The 21,782-nt window shown below is 33.8% G+C and overlaps 3 protein-coding genes across 6 annotated transcripts; all 3 read left to right on the top strand.

Moving 5' to 3' along the window:
- Positions 1 to 4,578: 4,578 nt before the first annotated feature.
- On the top strand, positions 4,579 to 6,303 carry LOC132164327 (uncharacterized). Its single transcript, XM_059574819.1, has 3 exons — positions 4,579 to 4,821; positions 5,171 to 5,311; positions 5,922 to 6,303. Exons 1-3 carry the CDS (start codon positions 4,630 to 4,632, stop codon positions 6,063 to 6,065), a joined length of 477 nt encoding a protein of 158 aa, XP_059430802.1. The 5' UTR covers positions 4,579 to 4,629; the 3' UTR covers positions 6,066 to 6,303.
- Positions 6,304 to 9,965: 3,662 nt separating this feature from the next.
- LOC132164207 (probable anion transporter 4, chloroplastic) lies at positions 9,966 to 15,763 on the top strand. Of its 4 annotated transcripts, none has more exons than XM_059574646.1 (9): positions 9,966 to 10,478; positions 11,169 to 11,395; positions 11,539 to 11,905; positions 12,600 to 12,644; positions 12,744 to 12,890; positions 13,497 to 13,634; positions 13,722 to 13,755; positions 14,337 to 14,516; positions 15,423 to 15,763. In XM_059574646.1, exons 1-9 carry the CDS (start codon positions 10,056 to 10,058, stop codon positions 15,431 to 15,433), a joined length of 1,572 nt encoding a protein of 523 aa, XP_059430629.1. In that variant the 5' UTR covers positions 9,966 to 10,055; the 3' UTR covers positions 15,434 to 15,763. The 4 variants fall into 4 exon arrangements, with proteins under 4 accessions (XP_059430629.1, XP_059430630.1, XP_059430631.1 ...); XM_059574647.1 differs by having other exon boundaries at positions 10,400 to 10,478; positions 11,156 to 11,395; XM_059574648.1 differs by having other exon boundaries at positions 10,413 to 10,478; positions 11,135 to 11,395.
- A 1,830-nt stretch (positions 15,764 to 17,593) lies between these two features.
- LOC132164200 (calmodulin-binding receptor-like cytoplasmic kinase 2) lies at positions 17,594 to 21,285 on the top strand. Its single transcript, XM_059574637.1, has 6 exons — positions 17,594 to 17,886; positions 18,127 to 18,365; positions 18,564 to 18,723; positions 19,638 to 19,727; positions 19,956 to 20,254; positions 20,836 to 21,285. Exons 1-6 carry the CDS (start codon positions 17,658 to 17,660, stop codon positions 21,160 to 21,162), a joined length of 1,344 nt encoding a protein of 447 aa, XP_059430620.1. The 5' UTR covers positions 17,594 to 17,657; the 3' UTR covers positions 21,163 to 21,285.
- The last annotated feature ends 497 nt before the right edge of the window (positions 21,286 to 21,782 follow it).

The following is a 21,782-nucleotide window of genomic DNA, read 5'->3' as shown; positions in this document are numbered from 1 at the left end:
GCTATAAATCAATCTAATAAATTGTTAAGTGTGTCTTGGGAAGCACAAATATTTTTTTTCACATATTTTTTTAATAGTATACGTTTCTCACATGTTAAAGGACACTTGACAATTTAATAGATGGTTTGTAGCTAATTTATGTCGGGCACATAAAAAACATGTTTTTTTTTTTTTTTTTTTTCGACTTTTGCTACTGAAAAGTGCTAGAGAGCCAAACAAATAAACCTATAAAATTTTTCAAACTGATGTGGTAGACCGTGAGTGGCAGACAAATGAGAGAGAATTGCATTTTTTTAATTTAAAAATCATTGTCACGTCAGTTTGGACATTTTTCTCGGTTCATTTGTTTGGTTTTCTAGCATTTCTCTTTGCTACTACTATAATTGGGTATAGAACTTGGAATGAAAAAAAAACAAACAAACAAACAAACAAAAATCAATATTGATGGTCAAGATTTTTTTTTATTACATCTAACGGTATATATAGTGTCACATCATTTGAAAATTTTAAATTAGGTAATGATATATTCACCATATATAGAAAATGCTAGGTATTCTTCTAGTGTTCTCCTCTCATTTTAGTGGTAAAAAATGTAAGAAATTTCATTTAAGGTATGTCTCTTATGTCACATATATTATTATGATTATAAAATATATATAATTACGGTGTTCAGTGATTTATTCCAATTAAAGCTTATTTCGTGAAATCAAATATTATGAATTAAATTGTTGATTTAATTATTGTGGAAACAAATATTTGAATTCATTATTGATTTTTATTTTGTGGAATCAAATAATATGTATTGATTATTTATTTGATTTTATTCTTTGATAAGAGGAATAATTAAAGTAACAGTTCTAATTGAGGGTTTATCAATTGACATTCACTAGTAGGCATAAGTCAGAAGAACCTCTCAATATTTTTTAGTTTTCTAGATTTGGTTGTTGATGAGTCTTCTTCATTTCACTTTAGCAAAGCAGTGGCAGGATATACTTATATAATTAAATTATTTTCACTGCTAATTTATATTGATTAGCATTTAATTATATATTGAATTCTTAAAAAAAAAAAAAAGATAAATGAACATTTTAAAGGTTGACACATTAGAATAAAAGTATATTTTTAGCATTATTCATTTGAGGCATCTTTTGATTTTGGGGCCTTGATGTATATAAAGTTGATAGCTCGAGAATAGCCTAAAAAAAAAAAAAAAAAGAAGAAAAAAAGAAAAAGAAAAAGAAAAAGGAAAGCTCGAGAATCATGAGTACAAGTTGTTGTACCATAAAACAAAAGGAATGATAGTCAAGTGGGGGATTATTGATAAAAGAGGCGCAGACAGCTTTGCTTTCATTCTTTGCCTTTTAATTTCTAATGCTAAAAAGGAAGAAAGCCAATGAGTATCACTTCGAGCCCAAGTTGATTGAAAAGAGAGTTACGCGTTCACATAATGAACAAGCTTTACCCACAAGAACAAGCTTTCTACTTTCTACCACTTAAAAAAAAAAAAAAAAAAAAAAAAAGCTTTTTACCTTCTTCGAGCGGAAAAGGTAAAAAGAGAAACATTCTGGACCTTTTCATTGATTTTGTTTTAAGTGATTAAAATACTAAAAATTGGCGACCTTCTCTATAACAAACTGAAAAAACAAAAAATAACAGCAAAAGTAAACAAACAAAAATAAAAAAATTGGCCAAATAAATGTCTTAATTATTTCAAGAGATGACACAAATTTCCTTCAAACCGGTTTAGAGGAAATTTAAAAATATGTCACCAACTAATAAGATGATGACATGTTAGTTGAGAATTAATTTTTTTTTAAAAAAAATTAAGAAATGTAGCATTTTTCTTATTTTCAAGAGACCGCACAAAGCGATTTTGTTGTTCATTGCGAAATTTTCTGTTGATCGAGCCAAACCCATAAGCCCAAAAGCTGTCACGATGCCAAACAATGTTTTGGTTTTTAGCCTTTTTTTTTTTTTTTTGGGATATGACAATTATGGCCTTATGGGCGGCGATATATAATTCTTTTGTAAATTAACTTGACATTTTGTGTAATATTTTGAATTGAAATGAGTTATTTTAGGGTTAGAATTTTGTTTTGTTGTATTTAATGGTGTATATAATTATAGTGTCATTTTAATTAAAAATTTTGAATGGTGTGAAAACATATTCATATGCGGCAATATCTACATCATTATAATACCTATGAAATATAATTTCGACCATAAAACGAGAAATCTACTTCTTAAAACATGGAATACTATGTAAAAGTCCACATGAAACTTATCACATTAATAATTTGACCCGTAATGGCGTAATTCATGTGGCACTTGGTCATTAAAATTTTAACAGAAGCTTAAAACTAATTTTCATAAAATATGAATTATTACGCAAATTTTTAAAAAAATTATAATAACTCTGCCCCGTTTGGTAAACTCCTTCCCCTCCCTTCAATACTATTCACTTCATTTTTTTTAAAAAAAAATCAACATAAAAACATTCTCATTTTTTTCACTTTTTATATCACATAATTTACTTTATATATATCACATCATTTATTTTTTACTATTATTTAAATAAAAAAATTAGTATAAAATAAAAAAATTTCACTTTTTCATATCACTTTTTTATTTTTTATTTTTTTTTTTCACATTAATGTACTCAGCTACAGTATCTAGGGACAAGGAGGGGTTTACCAAACAAAGCTGAGGGCTCGTTCTCTCGGGAAAAAACAAAAACAAAAAAGAGAAGAAAAAACTTGGTTGTTGTGTTATGCTAATAATTAAAGTCAAACCCCAGAAAGGACACCACAATTGGCATAGAAATCCACTAATTTGTATTTTTCCTGAGCAAATTCGGGAAAGGAGAGCCAAACAATCGTTATTTATAATTTTAATTTAAACAAAATGCACATGTTCGTTCTTGGAGAAAGTTCTGATTGCTTGGGCGTTCCTTTCAAAATTCACGGTTCGATAAAAGCTCGACCTAAAGCTAATTGTCCTTGGAACGTCCCTGGGAGATTCGCCACAATGTCTACCTAAAGCCCGACATATCCTTTTAACTTTTTACCCATTGCCTCCGATTAGCTTTAAGGCTATGTTTGTCAAAGCTTAAAAATACTATTCAACTTTTTACATATTTTTATTTTTTATATTACATCAATTATTTGTTATTATTATTTAAATAAAAAAATATTATTTTTTTATATCAAACATTCTTACTTTTTTATATAATTAATTTTTTGCTACAATGAAAAAGCGCATTTGCCAAACAGGCCAATTTTTTTTTAGCAATTTAGCCCTAATAGTCGGGTCTGGCTTTGGATTTTGCAGGTTAAAAATGTATTTTAAACAAATTCATAAAAAATATCTATATATATTGTTTGGAAATGTTTTTTTTCTTAAAAAAAAAAAAAAAATTGTGATTTGAAAATATAAAATAAATTGTGGTTTGAAAATTTCGGTTTTCAAATATTTTTAAAAATGCACGATTTTAAAATGTCAAATTATAATTTTAAAGGTTAAAATACAATTTTACCAAATGCTCGGTAAGTAATAGATTATCGCAAATTACAAATTTATTGTAAATCTGGGGAAAAATATATGTAATGTTTGCCAATCGAGCAGGAAAAGCGAGCAAGATATTCAGTACAGTACTAACCATTTTTTAGAGGTTTGAAAATTTTGGACAGCCATATAAGTATGATTTTGTTATTATCAAGAGTGTGTTTCATTGTGGTTAAAACAATGCCATTTTTTTTAAAAAAATAATAATAATAATAAGAAAAAAAGAAAGTGGTTAGAGAAAAATAACTTATCCTTGTATTTTTTTTTTTTTCACACACTGTTAAAAAAAAAAAAAAAACAGTAAGAACTAAGAAGCGAGCGAGGGAGAAAGATTTGGAGTAATTGAATCTTAATGGTTGCATTTAGGGTTGATAATGTCCATTCAAAACTATGTGGTCATTTTTTTATTTTGTATATATATATATATATATATATATATATATAAGGCATTTTTCTTCATAAAAATGGATTTTTTTTTTAATTTAAAAAAAGGTCATTATTATGAAGAGAAAGACTTTTTTAAATTTTTTTTTTTAATTTTTAAAAACACCAAATAAAAAAAAGGACTATATAGGATGTTATTGCTTAAGATTTTTTTTTTATTTTTTTTTTAAATAACACATAAAGAAAAAGTTAGATGTCCTCAAGAGATAGCTCAATCGATTGGGACCACGCTTAATGAAGTAAAGCGTGACGTCATTAGTTCGAATTCTCCTTCTCCCTTTTATGTGGACATGTAAAAAAAAAAAAAAAAAAAAAGGTTTGGATCAAAGTTTACCAAAAAATTGTACCTTTATCATTTTTTTTTCATACTGCTTAATGTTAAAAACGGCATATCTTTCTACACTGGTTTCAAATATACAGCCCAACGTTACCTTTAAAACTGCGATTTGAAGTTTTGAACCCCAACGGCCCGACCCACTTAGATAGACCAGGAATCAGGAGACATTTTAACGGTCTCGATTTCATGATCGTGGCCCGAGCCGAAGTGTAATCCTCATCCGGCACGTATAGTCTATCTGCTTGCTAAAAGTCTCTGAGGACGAACGAGAGAGAACCAAAAAAATGAACAAGGCCCAGGAGTTTCTAGCATTGACCGAAGAGGAATCGGAGAGCGTGTCGCGACTCACCGTCCCTCCTCACCGAGTTGGGGTGGAACCGAGTTTCTACGAGGACTTTGTCCTCAGAGGCATCCGAGTCGACCGGGTGGAACCAGGCTTCGTCGCCTGTACTTTCAAGGTCCCTCCTCGCCTCACCGTAAGATATCCGATCCCCTCACTAATTCCCTGAACGAGTTTCTCATATTACATGTTTGGAAATTGCTTAATCAGTAGTTTATGTTTTGGGTTTTTGATTGGATTATCGGAGCTTTATGGCAGGATCTATAGCTTGAAACAAATGCTGCTAAAATTGCTGAAACTCTGAAAATTTGCTTTCACAAACTGATAAACGCATGTTATTGTAGTATAAACTATGCAATTACGTATCCCTTTTTTGGGCGCAGTTTTCACTGAGAGGGCTGTAATTCTGCTTCTCTATCTGATTCTTTTTCCCCTGTGATTTTGAGCAATTAAAAATGCACTTCTTTTGGGATACGTAATTGCAGGATAGCAATGGGAAGTTGGCTTCAGGTGCAATTGCTAACCTTGTTGATGAAGTCGGTGGTGCTGTAGTCCATGTTGAGGGTCTCCCAATGAATGTTTCAGTGGACATGTCAATCTCTTTTATTTCGACTGCGCGGGTTCATGTAAGCTTTTGACAACATCTTAGAGTTCGACATACTTTTTTTGGTTGCTTTGGAAGTCTTATTATTAGATTGTACATGTATTTGTCATCAACCAATCTTGTTTTTGATCTTTAATGCGAGTTATTGAACACATACTATTTCTTACTTTCTAACATGTAATGTCACTCTGACCAAAAAAAGGAAAAAACAATGCCACAGATAGATATGCTTTTTAATTGACAAAAATTTTTTCCTAAAATTTGGTCTTGAATATGGTCTCAAGGCGCTGATTCCGATTTCTCGAAAGCTTTGGTTTGTGTCATGTGCCTTTGCATACAGAATGCCACACGTCCCCATTACGGATGTGGCAGTTCCAACTTGCATCCTGTGCGCACAGGACACATGACTCAAATCTTACTCTTTCTCAAGTATATTTTGGCTTTGAATATGAAAAAGAACTTGAGTAATTTGGCAATCATATTAGCTTCTCTAGTGTTTTATTGTCGTGTTAAAGAAGGGGTAAAGTAAGAAGGTTTTAGTTTCATAATTGAGTACATTTTCGTACCTTGTAGCTTGAGATTTGTTTTTCACCTTTTTGTCACATCTGATATCCCAAGATGGCAAATTGCAGGACGAGTTAGAGATTACTTCAAGGGTTTTAGGACAAAGAGGAGCTTACTCTGGAACAATCGTCCTTATGAGAAACAAAGCAACGGGGGAGATTATTGCTGAAGGTCGGCATTCATTGTTTGGTAGACATCCCAGCAAAATCTGAATCCATTTCACATCAATGTTATGAAGGTTAACACATGTGCATGTTCTAAATTCTTCTAGACGGTTGTTCTCTTTTTGTAGTGGAGTGAATGTATCTTCAATTGAAAGATTTTTTTTCAGTATTCTGGCAGTGCATGGAGTTAGGAATTTGCACTTAGTTTAATTGCTGTAAATGTGATTGGGTAATCATTTAGTTATTATAAATTCGACATGATAAAGAGATATCCGATATTTCATTTTGTGATTAAGCTTCGTTTGTTAATGATTTTTAAAGGATGTTTTTTTTTGTTTGAAAAGGTGTTGTGATGTAACATAAAAATGAAAGTAGTTTTGAGTATTTTGTATTTTGGGTTGTTTGTTAATGTTTTTGTTTTGAAAAGAGAAAACAAAAAGGAAGAAAGAGAAAGTGTTATATTGCTCAAGCAAACATCATAGCTCGTTTTCATGTTCATTGAAATGCACCTTTATCTCCATAACAATGTGCAGCTAGTGCCTTTCATGGATAAGGGTCGTTATAATTGGCTATTTAAATTGCATGCAATTTCAGCGGTCTTACAGAGAGGGGGGATTGCAGGGTCTGGACAGGTAGGTTTTGCATCCCAAGTTTTGTGCAGGTGAGTCTCGTAGCCAGCAACCAATTGTAGATGATCTTGATCTGCTTCCCATACCATGCAACAAGGGATACAAATAGTGATTGGAATTTCAGATGTAATTTTTAAAATTCGTAAATTTAAACAAAGCAAAAAATGCTTCATAATTTTTTCAATTGAAAATGTAGGCAGACAAGCAAATGCAAATTCACCTACATAATTTTTTTTTTTTTTTTTTTTTTTTACATGTCTGCACAAGAGGTTGAGATGATTCGAATTAGTGATATCCGCTTCATTAGGCATGATTCTAACTGATTAAGCTATCTCTTAGGGACTACATAAAAATTTTGGCGAGAGGTCTATTGTTGATTTTAATGCCAAATAGACCTGCCCTGACAATGAGACATGGTGGACCTTAATATAATTCATGTCTACCTACCTAAGCCCAATGCCTAGCCCACACGGACTCGGCCGAGTTTGACATGCAAACCATCCACAAAACAAAGGGCTCGTTTGCCTATACTTTTTTTTATTTTTTATTTTTATAGTTGTGATGTGACGTAGAGATGAAAGTAGTTTTTAGTATTATGTGAATATTTTATGTATTGAGTAATTTATTAATGTTTCTTTTATCTGTTAAGTAAAATGCAACATTAAAAAGTATTAGCAAGCGAGCCCAAATGTTTCTAAAAGTTTACTGTAAAAGAATCAACTCGAATTTGAATTGTATAAACTTATTCAGATTTAACCTAAACATAAGTTAAGGAAAAATACATTTAGCCTCTCACACTGGTATTCCTGTAGCACTTAATATTTTCAAACTTTAAAAAGTGAAACTTATGCTTTCAACTCATAGTTTCCAACGACGGGTATGCTATGGTTTTTCAATAGCATTTTGCTGTCGAATTGGATGAGAAATGTGTAACTTGTGCCGCATGCGATTTTTTTAACTTAAACTTTCTAAAGTTTCAGCCACGGTCTTTTTAGGGGAAATGTATGCAAACCAACTTTAGCAAATGGGGCACTTTAGAAAGTTTATGTTAAAAAAAAATTCACTTGCGACCCGTGTACACATTTTTCATTTATTTTGACAGAAAATGACGGTAGAGGGCGTTAAGTACTATTCACTTACCAATTGAATAAAAAAATTAAAAAAGAGTTTCTTTCTCCCATTTTCTCTTCTATGTTTCTCTCTTATCATTTAATATTTAAAGAAAGAATAAACAAATATTTTAAAAAATAATATTTAAATATAATAGTAAAAAGAGATTGTTAAAATAGTGAGGCTGCTGAGAAAATAAATGTGTAACTCATTTATTGGAGATGAACAAAATAATTAATTAAGATAAATGTAACGAATACAATGAATAAATTACAGATCAGTTTGGTAAGGTTTTTTTTATAAAAGATTTGGTACCCTTAACATTTATCTAAAATACGTCTAATGTAAAATAATTATAATAATTTGTTTTTGACCAAAAAAAAAAAAAAAATTATAAGCATTACTGTATTCTATTATAATCTTCTAACTTTATGTCAACATTAGGATCTAGATAACCATAGAGAAAACTTAGGGAGAAAAAAACCATACATGTGGGGAGGAGGGAGCATTTCTCCTCCTCCCTACTCCCATCTTCTTTCCTCCCCCTCCCCTTCTTTGTTTTTTTTTTCCTTTTTCAATTTATTTTTTTGGTTTCTCCGACCAGTCCAGTTGCTCCGCCATTCATTTGCTTATACTGCGTTACCTTCGTCTGCCATCCACCGTGTTGTGCCGCTCTTTGCCTCCCCATAATCGGTTGAGCTTTTCGCATCCTTCGCCTTAGTTAGTTAGTTGTCGTAGCTGTTTGTTAGGTTTTTTTTTTTTTTTTTTTTTTTTGTTGTTTTTTGTTGTTTTTTGTTGTTTTTTTTAATAAGGATTTGACTTATCTTCTTTTCTTTCTTTTATTTTTTTGACATATCGACACAAAATGAGGAGGATGATTCGAACTAGTGACCTCCGCTTCATTGAACTAGTGACCTCCGCTTCATTAGTCGTAGTCCCAGCCGATTGAGTTACCTTTTGAGAACAGATTTGACTTATCCTTAGATCTGCTTTTATGAGTAATTTTTGAGGTGAAGGTTTTTGTCATGGCTTTTGGGTCGAGGAGGATTAGTTTCGGTGTGAGAGTTTTGCTCTTATGGTCGAGAAAATAAATGTTGTGTATTAAATTGAGTTTGTCTAGAGCAGATCTGTTTGGACATGAGTTAGCAGATATTGAAGTCATAAATAAGACTTGATTGTAAGATTTTTATATTTGTCTTTATAATGTTGTAACTTCATAACTTTGGCTATGATTTATCAAAGTTTTATGGTCTCAATCTTTTTTCAATGAATAAATATGAAAGGAAAATGTTAAGGTCACAACATAAATCCAACTTATAACCAACTTCTCTTCTACGTGTCATTTAAATAAAAAAAAATTGATATAGAGGATTTTGAGATTCTGAAAATTTAGGAAAAAAACAATTTGTTTGGTTTAAAATTCAATTTTTTTTTACACGTAGGAGAGAAGTTGGCAATGAGATGGGTTTGTGTTGTGTCCGTATCAAATCTCAATATGAAATAGTTGTTTAAAAAAAAAAAAAAAATCTAGATAACTCTATTAACCAATTGAATTCCCAATTCACCCTCGAACTCTCTGCATGCAGCAGAGGACAAGCCTGGTAATATGGATTGGGATCCCCTCATAAAATTGTTCATCAATTTTTTTTTTTTTTTTTTTAAATCCTAGCCATTCATTCTCATCCAACAACTAGAAATTCGCCACGTGTCTCACTTAATATAAAATAATAAAATATTATTTAAATTTTAAAAATAAATATAAAATAAAATAATAAAATATTAAAAAAAATTTATTAAAAAACATAGGATGATTTTGGCCACCTATTTTCTCCCTAGGCCACCCCCAAAGGCCGGTTGGGGGTGGCCGATCCACCCCTAGGGCCCCCGAAACCACCCCCAAAGACAGGTTGGGGGTGGCCGAAGCCACCCACAAGGGCTCGAGCCACCCCCTAAGGCTAAGCCCGTAATCAAACGGCATTTGCTGAACTAGGGTAGCTAGCTACCTCTTAGGGGAAAAATAGGGTGGCCAAATCACCTCATGTTTTTAATAATTTTATATTTATTTTTAAAATTTAAATAATATTTTATTATCTTACATTAAGTGGGACACGTGACCTATTGGTAACTTTTCGATTAAAATGAACGAACAGGATTAAAAAAAAAAAACGATGATGGGTAATTTTAGGGGCATTGCCGGGGATCCCAATCCCGGTAATATACCCAGTATCATCACACTAGCGACTCCTCCTGCAGCAGAGTACTCTGTGTTGCTTTCTCCGCCACTGCCCCTCGCCTCGCCATGAGCTCTGCAGTCTCTCTCCATCGTCCACTTCATCGCAATTCTCTCACAGCTTTCCATAACGCGAGAATCATTTCTTCGCGTTTCGTCGGATTGCCAAACAGAGACTGCTTCAGAAACGTTTCTTTGAGGAGTTCTGTGCTGAGAATTGGACTTCGGCATGGCTCCTCTGAGCTTCGCGATCCTCGCTCTTTTCGATTTAGGGTTTCTTCGAAAGACGCTTCGCTCGGGGCGTTGCCGGAGGAGAACGAAGTGCAGGCCCCGAGCTTCTCCGAGTTTATCACTTCGGAGAGAGTGAAAGTGGTGGCGATGCTGGCCTTGGCTCTGGCGCTTTGCAATGCGGACAGAGTTGTGATGTCGGTGGCAATCGTGCCTTTGTCTCTCTCTCGCGGATGGAGCCGATCGTTCTCTGGTATTGTTCAGGTGGTTTTTTGTCACACACACTCTCTCTCTCTCACGTACACACAGACACATGAGGAGCCTTTGTTGATGGCATATGGTCTGTTTGGTTTCCGAGAAAGAAATATATCTAAGAAGAAAACCATCGATGCCGTTATTGAACTTCGATTGTCTCAAGATAGGAATGTATGAAGTGGCACTGTTTTGATTTTGATTTTTATAATTGAGAGTAAACTCGGAATGTGATCAACTAATTTGCTAACTAGAAATTATGAAAGATAGCTTTTTGTTTGTTTATGTATTGATTTTTTTTTTATTTTTTGGCTTAAAGTTTTTAGACTTTAAATAAAATTATAATGAATAATTTGCCAATGAAAAGTATTCTTCTTCTTTTTTCTCATTCTAGATAGGCATTTCTCTTGTATGGGTTTTGCTTTTCGTTTTCTAATGATATTTTGATTGCTTATAAAAAAAAAAAAAAAAAAAAGCCAATGATATGGTTAAAAAATCAAGTAGCTTATGTAGATGATTTTCCACTAGTGAATTTTTCAGTTTACTATGTCAATTAGACTCCATGTGTAGCGTTGTGCTTAATGTCCAAACTAAGGCTTAATGGATTCTCGAAGTAAGTGGTTATGATGGTAGTTTTATTCGTCTTATAACAAATTATTTACTTTTAGTTGCCCCTGGCTCATTGATAGACACTTATGGCAGTCATCTTTCCTGTGGGGATATCTGATTTCGCCAATAGCTGGAGGAACTTTAGTGGATTATTATGGTGGTAAGGTGGTCATGGGGTGGGGCGTGGCTTTATGGTCACTTGCTACCTTTCTAACTCCCTGGGCTGCGGAGACTTCTTTGTGGGCCCTTCTTGCCATGCGAGCTCTGCTTGGTGTTGCTGAAGGTGTAGCTCTTCCTTGCATGAACAACATGGTAGCAAGGTATTGATGGTTTACAAAGTTAAGGTTTTGCTATGTTAACAATATAATGATGATATAACAAAATGTGCTAGTGAACGCTATCTTGTAGTTTAAGAAGTTGGTGAGGCTTAAATGTTAAAGAATGTCTGAAATTTTTGTTTTAGATGGTTCCCTCAAATGGAACGAGCCAGGGCTGTTGGACTTGCAATGGCTGGTTTTCAGCTTGGAAGTGCTATAGGACTCACACTTTCTCCAATCCTCATGTCACAAGGTGGTATATTTGGACCGTTTGTAATTTTTGGATTATCTGGATTTCTGTGGGTTTTGGTATGGTTATCTGCAATATCAAGAACTCCTGACAGAAATCCTCAGATATCAAAATCGGAATTGGAGTACATATTGGACAAGAGGCAGAAATCCTTCCCAACGGAGAGTAGACCTAAGACAACAAGAGTGATCCCTCCTTTCAGACGCTTGCTTTCTAAACTGCCAACATGGTCCCTAATTGTTGCAAATGCCATGCATAGCTGGGTAATGCATTCATATCTTGCACTAGTTTCTTTTAAGGACCATGTTATTAAGATTGTTAGATATGCTCAATATGTCATTTGGTTTGATAGTGTTCTCTGGTAGCTATTGTACTCCAGCTTGGATAAGAGTATCCTAAGTCAGTTAACCCTAAAACTAGTTTATTCTTCTATGGAAAATGCTAGGCTTACAAACACATTTTACAAAAAACCTTTTACAAACTGATGTGGCACAACATGATTGGGTTTCTCAAAATTTGAATTTATCTCATATCTAATCATGTTGTGCCACATTAGTTTGTAAAAGTTTTTTTGTAAAATGTGTTTGTAAGCCTAGCATTCTTCTTCTTTTACCCCCTGTACCCACCCAAAGAAAGGGGAAAAGTAGCTCATCTATGTACGTCACTATTTGGTTGTCAATTCTTCCCCAACATCTGAAGAAAAAAACAATCTGAGAAGTACCAGTTTAATCAGGCACAGAGGAAAGCTAAGTCTACCTTATTATAGAGCAAAGTTTACTTGGGAAGAAATGATTATTGAGTGTGTTTGTGTGTCTATATGTGCCTGCACATGTCTATCTGTTATCCACCCTTATCTGTAGATTATATATGTCTATGCAAACTCATTACAGTTATTTTTAGATTATACATGCCCATGCAAACTCATCTTTCATCTTCTTCTTCTTCTTTTTGTTGCAGGGTTTTTTTGTAATTCTTTCCTGGATGCCCATTTATTTCAACTCGGTAAGTCCAAATACTTGGCTATGGTCTATGATTCCTAATTAAGAGTGGTTGATGCCTGATACAACATCTACCTATTGTGAATTACAATTTCTGCTGCAGATATATCACGTTGACCTCAGACAAGCTGCGTGGTTTAGTGCTGTTCCATGGGCTGTGATGGCTATCATGGGATATTTTGGTGGTTTGTGGTCAGATTTGTTGATACAAAGTGGTATAAGTGTAACTTTGACTCGTAAAATCATGCAGGTGCAGCATTTTTCTGAACCATCAATTTAATTTGCAGCACGAGGTCATTTCTCAGTGATAAGCCTAGTTTCTAAATTATAGTTTTTAATCTGATCAAGAAATCAAGGGAGTAAGTCATATCTACGGTTTTAACAGTAATGAGGTATTCAGTTGGAGCATACATAAACCAATTTGAAGGTACTTGCATTGAAAATTAATTCAAAACGAAGAAACTAGATCCAGAAGAAATCATTATCTTTTTATATGATCTTTTTAATATAAATTGCGTTGTAAGCTTTACTAAATACTTAATTTCTTCCATAGAGATTATCACAGTTTATCAAAGATCCACTCGCTTTAAAGCCAAGCCTCCTTCCTTAGCACAAGCTCTAAGCGATAATAATTCTATGGACACATAGGCATGTTGCATCATCAATATCTTGCTTGGTTATGGTTGTTTTCCCCCTCTTTCTGGTGATAATGAAAATAGGTTGTTGATGACATACTTCATCTTTCTCATGACCTTTTGTGTCTGTCATCAGTGTCTGCTTGTTTTTTGTTGTTGTTTGGTATCTGATTTTCTCAATTTGTTTTAAATTATATTAAAAATCTTCATCTTTTCTGCAGTCAATTGGTTTTGTTGGTCCGGGGATTGCTCTTATTGGTTTAACTACAGCAAAAAGTCCAACAATCGCTTCTGCTTGGCTTACTTTAGCCGTTGGGCTGAAATCTTTCAGTCATTCTGGTTTTCTTGTGAACCTTCAGGTTGATGTAGTGAATAAACTTGATGTTTAATCTTTAAAATTGAATGGATGTTTCCCTCTAACATTTCACTTTGTCTTTTTGTCACAGGAGATCGCTCCACATTATGCTGGTGTATTACATGGTATTATTATGTTTATCTCTCTATATATCTAACTTGTTTGATCTTAAGTTATTCTTCTTCTTTTTCTTCTTTTTCTTTTTTTTCACATTTGATTTAATTTTTTTCATTTGAAATGTTTTATTACAGAATCACCCTCACTTTGAAAACTTCTTGATAGTGCGAATAACAATATTTAAAAAATCCTACTCTACATAAAAGGTATGACAATGGCTGGCTGAACAGCAGTATTCATTGTCCTTGTGCAGTGGTCTGGATCTCCTTTTAAAATTGTCAACCTTAAAGTCGAGTAAAATTTTTTGATGTTATTATATCGTAGCTTTTTGAACTCCATTGTGCCTTATACCCTAAAGAGTAGCTTACAATATCTGAGGTTCCCCTCCTTGGTATATGAGCTTTTAATATTAGATATCTTCGCAATGGACTTTAGAATTATGTATCATTCTTTTTCGGGAAATAAACAACTAAATATGCAAAATTTGATCTGCTTCTGATCTGATGAGAAATCAAGAAAGTACTGAGTGTCTCTGAACATTGTAATTGGGGATGGTATGTGATAAGAACCACTTCATTTCTGGTTTTAGGAATGTCAAATACGGCTGGAACATTGGCTGCTATCGTAGGAACAGTTGGAGCTGGTTTCTTTGTTGAGCTGGTGGGTTCTTTCCAAGGATTCCTGTTGCTCACTTCACTCTTATATTTTCTTTCTTCCCTTTTCTACATCCTGTTTTCCACTGGAGAGAGAGTAAATTTTGATGAAACAGGTCAGTATCATGTTCAGATATGTTGATTCTTTGAATTTGCTCTTTTTCTGGGGTTCTGAATTGATGTTTTGGCTATTCTAGGACACTGTTGCTTAAAGGTGATGTCTTACGCGCACCTTATATATAATATCAGTCACAAATTGTTAGCATTTCGATAATATATGTGAGAAAATCTTAATTGCATGACATTCTCATATTTATTAGTACATTCTAAGGTTCCGTTTGTTTCGACGTAAAATATTTTTTGGAAAAATTTTTCCTTGTTTTTGAGTATTTGGTGCAGCATAATATATTGGTCAACCTAAAAATGCTTTCAGTTAGACCGAGGAAAATAATTTTCACAAGTCGTAGAATGGTTTACGTTTCTCATCTACATAAACCATTTTCCATTGTTCTCCCACACTCTCGGGCATGCAATTGTTGGAGGGCCTCTTATGGTGCCTGCATTCTCGAGCAGGTCAAGTGGGCCCCACAAGGGCACTCTCACAATTACCTGCCAAATTGAAAGCAAGATGGGCATGCAATTGCACTATATCTTAATCCTACCCCCGTAGGCCTTCATTCTCAATCTCTTTCTCAGCAGCTCCTCTTTGCCGACTTTCTCGTCCTCACAACTACTTAAGTTATATGAAGATATAAGAAATATCTTACTATTTTTCATACGAGCTAGAAAATGTTTTTCGAGCCATTTTCAGGTTACAAACAAACAACAAAAATAACCACTTTTTTTGGAAAATGTTTTTAGCTTTCCGACAAAATATCTCACGCAGAAACAAATGGAGCTTTAGTACAAAAATTATGCAGCTTTAACAGAATGTGTGATCGCTATGTTCTAGTTTTCTTTTAGGCACTCTCATTCTCATTTTTAATATTCCTAATGGTGTGTATTACATTATTGCTTTACAGTTCCCTGCTGAGATTCCAAGACTCTCGCTACACAGGACCGTTTGTTGATGGATTGTTTGGTCAACTGTAACTAAAGGATTTGACTCGGAAGGATTGTAGAGAATGTTGGAAAGAGGGATCGTTCCTCTGTAGAAGTAATAGCTTCAACCCCTTAAGTCAGGGGTATGTATTCAAAGAGATGTACAGTCGATGAATTTTACTTTCTCTCATGCATCAACTGACTGTTTCAGGTGCATCTGTTTTTTGTTTTAATTATTCTACCAAATGTGTAATATATGTGTAAGATCTTTTAAGGAAGAATTGTCCTGTCTTTGTATTCATATATTAGATTCTCATCTTATTCTTAGAAGGCAGACGCTTCGTTTCATCTCAACCAGCTTATTTAGAAAAGCTATAAAAGTTTTCGTTTAACGATGTAGACTTTATTCATATTTAGCATTTCTCTTAATTAATTATTTTGGTTATTAATAAACTTTACATCATTTTAGTACCCATATTTTGGCAAAAGATTTAGTACCCTTAACATTTCTAAATGTTTTAAGGTGATTAACCCAATAAACCGACAATAAGAATTGGTGAGATTGTAAATTTATTTGCCGATTGAGTCGTAAAGTGTGCTTTACACTGGGGAAGGGGAGTTGAGGAGAGAAGCGGTAAGTAGAAAATATTTCATGCCTTAAAAAAGCTTAAACTATTTTACGAAAAATCCATGTCGACCAAAAATGGTTTTTAGGGTCATTTTAAATTTGTGGTTTTAAAATGTGTAATTTAAAAATTGGGGAAAATGCAGTTTATTTCTCTGAAGTTTCAAAAGTTTTTCAATTTCAACCCCAAAGTTCAAAAATTGGCAATCTACTCTTCTGAAGTTTCAAAAATTGGCAATTTAAACCTTCCGTTTAATTTTTCCGTTAAATTGGACGGAAATTTTTTTTTTTTAAAAAAAAAAAACCTGAGGGTAGTGATGTAATTTAATAGATTTCCGTCCATTTAGACGGAAAAATTAAATGGAGGGTTTTAAATTGTCAATTTTTGAAACTTCAGAGGGGTAAATTGTTAATTTTTGAACTTTCAGATTAAAATTGAAAAACCCTTAAAACTTGGGGGGTAAACTGCATTTTCTCCTTAAAAATGAGTGCTTACAAAATATGCTTATGAGAAAACGATATGTACAAACACTCTAGCAACCAAAGTCCTAGACCCTCCACTTACAAAGTCCCGCATGAAACTAACTAATCAACAATCGGCCAAGCAGAGACAAACAAATGAACTAAAGTGTACAATGAAAACTAACCAAAGACAACCTACACCAGCAAAGTCCCACAGGCAGCAAACATATTGCTCTACAACAAACCAAACAGCCAACTTCACAAACAGTAGCAAAAGAAACAAAAATCAGCAAGCCACATCTCTCAGAATCTTTAGAGGAAGATTCCAGTTATGACATACTTGCAGATTTTTTTTCGTTCTTTTTTTTTTCTTTCTAAAAGCTTGATTTTCCCTTTAGCTACAAAATACGATCTTTTAAAAATGTAGTTAAACTTATAATAACATTGCGATTTAACTTTTAAACTCGTACGTTTTAAAAACGCACTCTCTGCTCAGTGGCGGAGCCAGCTATGTATTATTGGGGGTGCCGCTAAAATTTTTTTCACCCTAAAAATTTGGTAATTCACACAATATATGTATCACAAAAAATATCTATAAAAATTCATAAATATGTGTTGAAAAGTGGTAGGTAAAATTGTAAATTTTTTTTTTTTTTTTTTTTTACGTGTTTTAGATTTTATTTAAAATTACACTTTTTGGCCCATGAAATGACAAAACCATGAAAATACTGAAAATGTGTTTTATATCAAAACAACGTTCTTATTTCTCTACATCTCATCTTCGTTCTATATTTGTCCATAAAAAACAAAAGCAAAAAAACACGGGAATCAAACAAAGATCTAGCAGTCAAGAATTTCAAAGAGGGGGATAAAAGGTTGAATTCACACGTAACGTTAAACTTTTAAGCAATTTGACTTTCTAGAATGCTGATGCGCGGGGATGTCAGAATAGTCAACGTAGTAATAACATTCGCCTTGAGTTGCTTGAAACGGTCTCCCAACCATAAAATATTTAATATTGACCCTCAAATCTTACCAACTGATATTATCAAACCCTCCAAGGCCAAAGCCAAGCACGACATGTTCAAAATCACAAAGCCAAAAGCCCCTCACCTCATCAGCTCTGCAGATGGAGAAATCACCGACTCCCCAAAACTTCTATCTCCGACATGGACAGGCCGGCAACAACACAGACAAGCACAATGATAGAACTCACCCTGTCTTCAAATTCTTCAGAGTTGCAGCCAAGAGGGTTGCTGGAGTTTTCACCAAATTTATTTTCACCAGGAAAAAGGTCAACTTGGAAGAAACTAGACCCATTTCCACCGGAAACAACGGCCAAACGAGAGGGGTTTCCTGTAAGTTTTCTGGTTTTCATTTTGCTGAAACATTTTGGAATATAGGATCCACAAGGATAAAACATGTCATTCAAATTTCATAGTCATCTACATTGATCAAATCACAAGCTCCCACCTACAAAACATGTGGTTTTACAACTTCAATTCCCTGTACAAGGCAGGCAATCATCTGAATATGGAGTCATCTAAATATGTGTGTCAAGTAATGGAACTGTAACTAGTGTTTCCTATGATATGCAGTTTCAACAGATCCTTCTTCTGGGAGCAGCGCTAAGAGTTCATCAGTATTCAAGTATTCTCAATCTAGTGGCTCTTCTGCTGTTTCCACTGGACAGGTGGGGAATTTCTCCATTGAAGAGATTTATAAGGCAACCGAAAATTTCGCCCCTGTTAATAAAATTGGGGAAGGTGGGTTTGGAACTGTGTACAAGGGGAGGCTCAGAGATGGGACTCTTGTTGCAGTAAAGCGCGCGAAAAAGGTACACTATCATGCCTTTCGATTGATAATGCTGAAAATTTATATGCAACAATGTAAGGATATTGCTTGAATTGTCATCTGCAAAGTTACTGTTTTTGATGTGGTTAAGGTACAATGATATCAGAGAATTGTTAGAAGCAAAGAATTGTTAGAGATCATATGGCATCATTGTGTATAATGACTTGAAAATATGTGGCAGGACATGCGTGACAAGGTCGACTTCAGGAATGAAATACTCGCCTTGTCGATGATTGAGCATCTGAATTTGGTAAGGTTATATGGATATCTGGAGCAAGGAGATGAGCAGATCATTCTGGTTGAATATGTCAGCAATGGAACACTTCGGGAACATCTAGATGGTATGGAGCAACTATTGTTTACCTAACTCCCAAGGATAATAGTCACTGGAATCAAGGAAAGCAGAAAAATGTGCTAACTGCCCTTGAAACCTTAAAAGTAACCAACTAATCCTGTTGAGATTTTGTCCAATTCCATGAAGCAGAAGAGTTAGGAGCGTTTGGCAACCCCTTTGCCCCTTTTTACTGTTCACGCCACTTTAAAAATCAAAACATTCCAACTTTTTTCACTTTTTATATCACATAATTTACTTTTTATTACTATTCAAATAAAAAAATCACTATAAAACAAAACTTTTTCACTTTTCAATACAAAAAATTCAAAAATTTGTACCACATCAACCATTTTCAGTTACAGTGACGAAGGAAAAAAGGGTTGCCAAACACACCCTATGCATTCTGATAATATGTTAAGGATGATAAAATAACAGAAAATGCATTCTAATAATATGATTCTGCTGTAAACACCTAGCTCTTTCTTTCAGTTTCATTGACTTGAAAAATGCTTTGTAGTCTGTGGGGAGACAATTATGAGGTATCAAGTCTCTCCTTCAATCTCAATGCCAAAACTAAATCCATTTCTACCTGAAAAATTTACGATCTGCTAGCTGAGTGTTTGGTTGGCTGTTAGCAAGGTTTGGCTAGAAATCGGAGACCATATCCATTGTAGATTCTACTTATTTTTTCTTATAGTAGTAGTTATTTACCTACGGGCAGAAAGAACAGATGTCAGTATAATAGCCAAATCGTTGAGTACTTATTAACAACGGCTCCCTTTGTTAATGCTTTTTAGATGTGCTTTTTGTTTTGTTTATTTGAAAAAGTGTTCTGATGTAACATAAAGGTGAAAATAGTTTTAAGTATTTTGTGTTTTAGGGAGAAAGAAAAAGTTTCCTTAAACAAAGCCCTTTTTGCAGGCACACAGGGAAATGTACTTGAAATTGCAGAAAGGCTAGAGATTGCAATTGATGTAGCTCATGCAATTACCTACCTTCACGTGTATACAGGTACGCAGATGATTTCATTCAAAATTTGGGCCAGTTTAACTCCAAAATGGCTAAATTCTTAGGAACTCTCCTCTTGTTATATTCTGAAAATTAAAGAATCATTCATAGGTGCAATGTGGGACAGTTCTGAGAAATGAACTCCTTGGTCAATAACATAACTATTTGTGACACCATTTTCTTATTGTAAAAGCACTTGGAGACCTGAACGTTTTTCATGTAATTTAACAGATCAGCCAGTAATTCACAGAGACATAAAAGCATCAAACATCCTCATAACAGAGAAACTGCGTGCCAAAGTGGCAGACTTTGGGTTTGCACGATTAGCCTCAAGAGACGACGATGCAACTCATGTTTCAACTCAAGTCAAAGGAACAGCTGGATATTTGGATCCTGAATACCTCAAAACGAATCAACTCACCGACAAGAGTGATGTTTACTCCTTTGGCGTCGTGCTTGTAGAACTGATGACTGGAAGAAAACCCATTGAACTGAAGAGACCGCCCAGCGAGCGGATAACAATAAGATGGGTAAGCATTCTGACATCCCAGTAAAAAGACATAAACATGGTAATCTTCTGAAGTAGCCTCATTTTAAAGCACACAGTGAACTAATTACAACCGGACTTTTGCTTTTAACACAATACAAAGCCATGCCTAGTCATAAGTTAAGTGTTGATCATTATTCATTTAAGACCTTTATAATCTTGGAAGTCATATACAAGTAGAAACTTTGATATTATTGTATTTTCTTTTTTTATACACTTGTGCATGTGTGTTTCCCATTGATTCATATATTGCTATTTTCATTGATTAAATAAAGAATTGACTGCAATTCTAAAAATCACAAGAAAGTATTCAATATAATCAAACCAAATATCGGAGTTTTGTGCAGAAATGATTAAATGGAAAGCAAAAGAAGAAAGAATCAAATCTAAAAGCAACAAAGTGCATGTAACAATCTTGATCAGCTGCTTGGATAGTTGCTTGTTCATAAGATGACTGCATAGCATATCCTTTAGTATCACCTCGTAGATACTCAATGAGAAGCTTCCAATCAATGAACTATCAAAACAGAAAAACTAAAAAAAAAAAAAATTTCATGTATGCAGGCAATTAAGAAATTGAAAGAAGGGGAAGCTGTAAATGCCATAGACCCAAGGCTGCAAAGGAGCTCGGCAACGATCATGGTAGTGGAGAAGGTACTCAAACTAGCTCACCAATGCCTTGCGCCTTATAGACAATCAAGACCTTCCATGAAACTATGTGTTGAGGCATTATGGGAAATCCGAAAAGATTTAAGAGAAAGCTCCATTCCTCCTCCTCTCCCTCTTACTTCTCAACATTCCGCAGAATTTCCTGAGAGAGATGCTAAGAAGAGTTGGGATACAGCTTCTGGTACTGAAGATGTTGAGAGCCACAAATTTATCTCTGCATGATTAAGTGGTAATTAAGAATTTGATATGAATAGTGTTATTCTGTATCTTTGTAATTCTTCTTGGTGAACAAAATCAACACATTCAATTATTATTCGTTTAATGAGTTTGTATTCATTCTTTTGATATCTAAGAGTACATGTAGATGCCAAATTGTTTGTGCTTTCTCATGATTACTTGTTAGATTTATTAAAATATGAATTAAATGATTAAATTTATTAGTTCTTATTAAATAAAACTTTTGAGATAATTGATAATTTCACATAATATTAGAGCAGATGTGTTGAGTTCAAAACCTTATCCTTGTAACTTACTTCTCATTTTAATTAAATATTTCATATATTGGGTCTCACTTATTAAGTGAGATTTTGGAATCTTGCAATTAATTAAGGGAAATCATATATAAAATCCTTAGGTAAACGCGCTTTTATTAAAAACTCCCTGGGTATTTTTTTTTGGAAATTTAGTCTCTGGGTCACTCGAAACTACTAGAAAACTCTCTACCGTCAATTTTTGTTAACTTCCGTTAGTCTACTCAAAACTCACCGTTTTATCTAATTAAAATATTATTTTTTTATTAATTTAATTTAAAAAATAAAAATAAAAAAAATTGAATGGTGGCC

The sequence above is a fragment of the Corylus avellana genome, chromosome ca10, assembly GCF_901000735.1.
Source record: "Corylus avellana chromosome ca10, CavTom2PMs-1.0".
NCBI lineage: Eukaryota > Viridiplantae > Streptophyta > Magnoliopsida > Fagales > Betulaceae > Corylus > Corylus avellana.
The sequence above is the reverse complement of the archived record's forward strand: the minus strand, read 5'-3'. Positions and strand labels throughout refer to the sequence as shown.